Raw genomic sequence first — 7314 nt, forward strand, 5'->3', positions numbered from 1 at the left:
TGATCATTTTAAAATTTCATTTACTCATGGAGTTATGGAGTTTTAGATGGTTAAAAGATGAAAAATGCAGGTCAAGTTTACTTTTTATCTGAGGGTCATGATAGTAATTTGAGCTAGACAGCTACATATAGTGGTAGTACAAAAAATAAATTAAATATGTATGTGTAACATACATGAAACAAGGCCAAATTATTAAATGCCATTATTTATTGCAACACCCAATTTGAGGAGAGCAAATCTGACAGAGTTGTTTCACATCTGCTGATAATAATTATCTTTTTCAAAAAAGATTAAAACTCAAATCTGTGAACTGAGCCTATATAAACTCCTCATTCTCCACCATTTTCACTCAAACAGCCATTGAAGCCAAACAGACCTTAAGCTGAAGCTTGAAGCTTGAAGCCACCGCCGAAGCTCCAGTAATGGCTAATTCTAAATCCAAGCCAAGCCAGATCCACATGGCTATTTGCTATTAGTAAAAAATACCATTAAATAAACCCCCCCCTAGAGAGAATAGAGTGAATGAAAGCCTTGGAGGCAACAAACAACACACTCTCTCTTTCAGTCTACTACTCACATCTACCTCTTCTCTCTCTTACCCTGAAATAGAGGAAGCAGAGATACCCATAGAAGCTTTAATGTCCACCCACCGCTTCTGAGTCCCCCCTCTCTTTCTCTTTCTCTTTCTCTTTCTCTCTCTCTTTCTTCAAAGACTGAACCTTTGCTATTTGGTCTAAATCCTTCTCTGCTCAGAGACGCAGACCCATTTCGCATTTCTTGCCCTCTGTGTTGTTGTTGCTTAGATAGGTCCCAAAAAGAAAGAAACAGAGACACCACCAACTACAGCCTTTCTGTAATTCCCTCTCAACCATTTCCCTCTGTTTCTGCAGCTACTGTTTCTCTTAGATCTATCACCGACCTGCCCTTATTTCTATTTCCATTTATTGTAGTCTTGTGTTTGTTGCATTTGAGTTTTAGTAGCCATGAGTAAAGAAGAGTTCTTGAAGATCCAGGTACTCTTTCACTCACCTCTCTGGTTGTTCTTTGCTTCATTTGAACTCAAAACCATTTTATCTTTTTCGTGTTATATTTATTTCCTTGCATAAACCAAATTATTAAACAGAGCACAACAACAAACTTTGCTCTTTTTCTTTTCCTCTCTTTTCTTGTTTACTCTACTTTTGTTCTTTTGGACTGTTTGTGCATGCAGAAATGTGCTCTCAAAGTTAACATTCACTGTGATGGATGCAAGCACAAGGTGAAGAAAATCTTGCAGAAAATTGATGGTATGCTTCATTTCCTTATACCCCATTTTCAGTTTTACTGATTTGCCCCAAGATTTTTATCTGTTTCATGGTTGTCCTCAATGGAAATCAGTCATTAAATTGTGCATCTTTTTTGTCCAGGGGTTTGTACAACCGACATAGATTCCGAGCAGGGGAAGGTGATCGTTTCCGGCAATGTTGACCCCTCCGTTCTGATCAAGAAGCTCGCGAAATCAGGGAAACGTGCAGAGCTCTGGGGCGCTCCGAAGGCCAACAACAACAATCAGAACCAGAACAACATGGCCAATCAGTTGAAGAACATGCAACTTGACAATGGCAAAGGTGGGAATAACAAAGGCCAGAACAACCAGAAGGGCGGCGGTGGAGGCGGAGGAGGAGGCAACAACAATCAGCCTAAGGGTGGAGGACAACAAGGCCCAAACCCTCAGCAACAGCAACAGCAACAAATTCAACAGCAACAGCAAATGCAGCAGCAACTCCAGCAGCAGCTGCAGCAGCTTCAGCAAATGAAGGGGTTGCAAGATCTGAAGCTGCCCCAATTGAAAGGGATGCAAATGCCTCCTGGTATTAAGGGGCCGAACCCACCTAGCCAGAACCAGAAGGCTGTCAAATTCGCGGACATGGACGAAGATGACATGACTGATGGTGAGTATGATGACGAGGAGGATTTTGATGACGAGGAGGATTTTGATGACGAGCACGAGCTGGATGATCCTCGCCTGCCTCTGAATAAGATGATGTCGGCGGCAATGGGTGGTGGTGGTCAGGGGCTGCCTCCTATGATGATGAATGGAATGAACCACCCACAGATGATGAATGTTCAGAAGGCTGGTGGTGGACAACAGAATGGTGGCGGCGGCGGCGGCGGTGGTGGTAATGGTGGAAAGAAAGGTGGTGGCGGCGGCGGAGGAGGGGGTGCGACGTCTCAGGGGAATATGGTTGGTGGCGGTGGAAAGAAAGGCGGTGGCGGTGGCGGTGGTGGAGATCATGGTCAAAATCAAGCTGGGGGTGGCGGCAAAAATGGAGGCAAGAACAGTGGTGGGTTTCCCCCAAATGGTGGTGGTGGGGCACAGAACAAGAATGGTAACGGAGGCCAAGGTGGTGGTGCTAATGGCAATGGAGCTAAAAAGGGTGGTGGTGGAATGAGTGAGGCTCAACTTCATGCTATGATGAGCCACCACCAGAACATGGGTGGGAGACCTCAAGGCATGCCTGGAGGTAATGTGGGGCAGCAGATGCCTGGGATGAGCCAGATGAACATGGCAATGGGTCCAATGGGTCCAATGCCAATGGGTCAGATGGGCCAAATGCCGGCTGTTCAAGGTCTACCGGCTGCCGCCATGAGAGGCGGCGGTGGCCCCGGTGGCTACTTCCAAGGAGCTGGGCCTGAGGCCATGCCTGGTAACCCATACCAGAACCCACAGTTAATGGCTGCAATGATGAACCAGCAGAGAGCTATGGGCGCCGGGGACAGGTCGTTCCAGCCTATGATGTATAATAGGATTCCTCCATCGACCAACTACATGCCGCCCCAGCATTACCCATACCCTCCTCCTCCACCTGGTGGTGACCCCTACACCCATTTCTTCAGTGATGAGAACACTTCAAGCTGCAATGTGATGTGAAGCCAGAGCAATCGACGGGAAGTTAGTGCTTGATCTTCTGAGGAATTGGGTTAGCTGCTGAGTTTGTGGTGGTGCTTCAGTTCATGGGTTCTAAGGACTAGAAATCTGATGATGCCATATTATACATGGAAATGTTTTTTTTTCCTTTAGTTTTAATTTTCATCTTTCATTTTACCTTTTATCCTAAGTTATATTAGGATTAATTATCAATAGGGGAGTATCTATAGATAATATAATTAAAGCTTCTAGGGGAGAATGATGGGGGATGTAAGTGAGGAAGAAATAGTGTTTGCGAGCATTCTCTTCTTTATGAGATGTTTATATGTGTTTATAAGTTGCAGACAACAATAATATATGAAAAAGAGAACATGGGAGAAGCAAAACAACCCCAACTCTCTCTCTCTCTCTGCCCATTTTCTCCCATCTTCAGTCTCTCATCTCTGTTATTTCTTATACCAGAAAGCCTCATGTGCATTTTGCTCATTACATTACAAAGTCGCCTCTCTTGCTCGATGTGATAGGCATCATGGATGTTCTGGTGGTGGGTCTAAAGCCCCCTCCAAACACAATGAGTAGGGCTAGTGGAAATTTGACCCCACTCATCCTTTCAGTGTGTTTGGTGAAAAAAAAAAAAAAACAGAAGCATAATTCTTTTTAACCAAACCCAATAAAGGGTGTTCTCCATACAAGTTTTACATAGAAGAGGTGAGTTTTACAGAGTAAAGGCCAAAGCTTTTCTCTGTAAATTCTGGGCATGTGAGTGAGAGGATGGAGGAAGAAACAAAGAGGAGAAGGGTGTTTGACAGAGACAAGCTAACAACTTTTTCTTTGATGAAAATCCAACGGCGTTGACACCAATTCAGCTTCTGAAGCAGTGAGGGAGGGACAGTCTCACTGACTCTAGTCTTATCAAACAGAAAGAAAGAGCATCCATTGTTAATGAAAAAACCAAAAAAACACAGTGGTTAAGAGGAAGATGAAGGGGAGGGGAGGGACCCAGAACATGATGTGTTGGATTTTTCACATGATGATCATGATGATGATACATAATAGAGATGATCAAGCTCCATCCACTGTCTAATCAGACAGTGATTGATGGGAAGCCATTGTACCTTCACAAAAGTACTTCTCTGTTTCACTCCCCCCACCATATTGTACAATTTCATTAGTGAGGAGCAGTGGATTGTGGCCAAAGGGATCAGCTTTGGATTACTATAATTCACTGGTTTGGTTACTTTGGTAAACTAATTATAGATGAGGACTCTTTAAATTTAATTAGCTAGTTTTAGCAAGTACAAGATTAGCACGTCTGATATATTATATTGTGAGACTAAGAATCGGCTCTCAGCTCATCGAAGATTACGACACGATACAATTCATAAGTATTGATTTTTTTTTTCTAATTTTAGAATTAATTAGAAATGTGTCGTGTTAATTAAACTGTCGATTAATAGGAACCAGACTAATGTTAGAGATTTAAAATTTAATTGGTTAATCTACTGAGTGTGTTATGTTATTGACTTCTTATTTATTATGTCGTCAAAAAGACAACTAATGATCCATCGATTCCAAATAATTCCTTGTCCTTGAACCTGACATTAAATTTTTAGAAATATTCTTCAGTCTTTATCTTGATACACCCACATCGATTGATTTTAGATCAAGTCCATCTGACTTGTTACACTGTCCGGCACGTTACATATTTAAACCGTTAATTAATTATAACAATATTTTCAAATGCAACGTTACCCAAATCATAAGATTATCGTAACTTACTTGATCAACAATCTAACAATATAACAAAAACGTAACGATATTTAATTTATACTTTGGGCCAGGGGTTTTTAACTCCATGTCTTTTGACTGTCGAGTGTTTATTTAAGTGAGCTGTTGCAAGGCGAGGATCACAAGCTCTTAAGTCTCTTAACGGTTGCACGGGTGTGACCGTAGCCAGAAAGCCATTTAATACCGCCGAGTAGTAGTAGAGCTCCAGATCCAATATTTGCTCGGGCCGATTGTCCCCGGTTCGGTTCAAAACCTAATCAGAAAATCAAGGCTCGCCAGTGGTCATTCATGCGTGGCGCCACGTGGCGAGAGGATGACTACAACTTTGACGGGTGGATGAGGTGAGGTATTTATCACATGGGACGAGGTATGGGGGGGGGGGGGGGCTCTGTTCCAATGCGGGCGCGGCAGGAACAGCAGGGAGCAGCGGTGGTGCATGCATGCTAAACAAAGTAACAAACCTAACAAAAACGCATACACTGTTTTACAGTTTTACTCGTGAGTTTTGCTGCACCATAATCGTGGTTTTATGTGTTTGGCTTCTTCTTCCTTTTCTGTGAAATCTGGACCGTGTTCACAAAGCTTTGCTGCTTGTGAGAAAGTGAGGTTCATGGTGAAGGTGGCAAGGTGTTCATAACGTGTTTGATGTTTTCTTGGAGGCATTTGTGAAAGAAGGATCACGTAGTCTTGGTAGGTTCAAAAGGACACTGGATGCATGTCTTGCATTTGTCATGATAATTGGTACGAGTCGTTTGGTCAAAACTGCTATGAGCTTTATCCCATCCATCCCACAACTAGCTAGAGTTTGCAATAATAGAATCTATAAAAGAAAAAAAGAAAAATGTAAATCAAAATCGTAGTAGAAGAATTAATCGATATCATACGAAACCCTAGCCTACCGGTACCACCAAAAAAAAAAAAAAAGAGGAGAGAATTGCTTCCGTTAATGAAGCCTCAATGCGGGTAGAGATCATGCAAACAGGCGCAGTGAGTTTCTTCTCCTTTCCTTTCCCTGCTCTATCTTCAAAGCTTTGCTTTTCAGGGTTTTTGGCTTATGGAAGTGCGACTTTTTCTTCTGTAATGGTGCGGGTTATCTTTAATGTACTTGTTATTTGGAGGTTGACATTGGATTACTGCAGGTGGAATGCAGCTCGTGCATGCAAAATTACTTTATTTTTCTAGATTTGTTAGGGTTTCGATTTTGGTTTTTGGTTGTTGATTAGTTCAAGTAAATTTCCACTTCATTGACCTAGGGTTTTGGAGTTTGTTTTCATAAAGTCTTCTAACGAAGATTGGGTTCTTAGTTTGAGTGCATACTGATACTGGTGTGTCATGGTTATAGCCTTATCATGGGTACGTACCGACTGTTTATTTTCAGTGTGTTTTTGTTGTTAATGTGTTGGTGAGCAGACCTTGCATCCGTAGTAATTTTAACACACAATATGATAATACGGAAGAAAATAAATTATTTCTTGACAATTGAGTTTACTAGTTTTGTTATATGTTTGTTTTTAAAAATTATCAAACCCCTCGAAGTATGTAAGACACAAAAAAAAGGCTAACAATTGAGGAAGTGCTAATCATGATGAAGAAGACAAGTCGAATCTTTTCTGTTTTGTTTGTTAATTTTCTTCTTCATTTTAGCCGTAATTTCAGGTGCCCGGCCGGGTCTAATTCTTCTATATTCATGTAAGTTGGATGAAATTAATGAATATCATGAATTGCTTGACCATCAAGGCTGACTGAAAAGTGTGACAAATTAACTTGAGCATTAGGGAAGCAATTTGGTTCTTTTTGACAGCATATATGCTCATATTCTTTACTTCTGCTAATTATTTATGGACACTGACTTTCAAACATAGATATCATCAATCTCATCCCACAAAAGTAAATGAGAATAACATTAATGAAAAATTAATTTTTGGTTTAATGAATCATGCTAGTTTGTTAGCCGACATGTTTGGTTTTAACAAATTAATATTCTAGTTTATCTATCATTAGTGTGATCACTTGGATAATAATTGGCTAAGGAAATTATGGTCAATTAATTTTCAATTTTGAATACAGTGATGGAAACAATTATTTTTAAATTTGAGTTATTTTTTTTTGTTAGGACATCTCCAACAGATTCCCTAATAAATCTATATTATAGTGACTCAAAAGATAGAGACTTTTTCTATCATAATTCCAATATCTTCGATTCCCTAGCTATAAAATTCTCTATATTATTATCTAGAATTAAATATAGTATTATTTTTTAAATGTGAAAATGTTATTAAATAATTCATGATGCGGATGCCTATAATTTGAAGAAAGAGAAAAGAGAAAAGAGAAAAGCGTTAAATTAAATTATAGGAAAACTATCGAGTGTAGAAAAATTGTTGGAGATGCTCTTAGTTACTAATTAGGTGAAACAACTGAATAGTTCCACTGCACAATGAACATGTTGCCTTCTACTACATAATGTATATTTTTCTTCTGCTTAAGTTGATAATTATGGAAGGAAGTACCATTCCATATTTATCCCAAAAGAATAGCAAAAGAATCAACCATTAACTTGAGAAGATCTTATTCAAAAATTGAAACTTATATGAAGTAAAAGTAAAAAATAAAAATGA

At 40.0% G+C, this 7314-nt stretch overlaps 1 protein-coding gene across 1 annotated transcript; it reads left to right on the plus strand.

The window, feature by feature from the left end:
* The first annotated feature begins 372 nt into the window (after positions 1–372).
* On the plus strand, positions 373–3332 carry LOC133709194 (heavy metal-associated isoprenylated plant protein 33-like). Its single transcript, XM_062134857.1, has 3 exons — positions 373–1013; positions 1211–1286; positions 1407–3332. The coding sequence occupies exons 1-3, from the start codon at positions 984–986 to the stop codon at positions 2909–2911; spliced, it is 1611 nt and encodes a 536-aa protein (XP_061990841.1). The 5' UTR covers positions 373–983; the 3' UTR covers positions 2912–3332.
* The last annotated feature ends 3982 nt before the right edge of the window (positions 3333–7314 follow it).

The sequence above is a fragment of the Rosa rugosa genome, chromosome 5, assembly GCF_958449725.1.
Source record: "Rosa rugosa chromosome 5, drRosRugo1.1, whole genome shotgun sequence".
In the NCBI taxonomy this organism is placed as follows: Eukaryota; Viridiplantae; Streptophyta; class Magnoliopsida; order Rosales; family Rosaceae; genus Rosa; species Rosa rugosa.

What these genes read in the sequence shown, in the direction of transcription:
- LOC133709194 (XM_062134857.1), top strand. Translation starts at nt 984, where the DNA reads ATGAGTAAAGAAGAGTTCTTGAAGATCCAG. An exon ending in AAGAGTTCTTGAAGATCCAG is followed by an intron (nt 1,014 to 1,210) that starts GTACTCTTTCAC and finishes TTGTGCATGCAG; the next exon opens with AAATGTGCTCTCAAAGTTAA. An exon ending in AATCTTGCAGAAAATTGATG is followed by an intron (nt 1,287 to 1,406) that starts GTATGCTTCATT and finishes TTTTTTGTCCAG; the next exon opens with GGGTTTGTACAACCGACATA.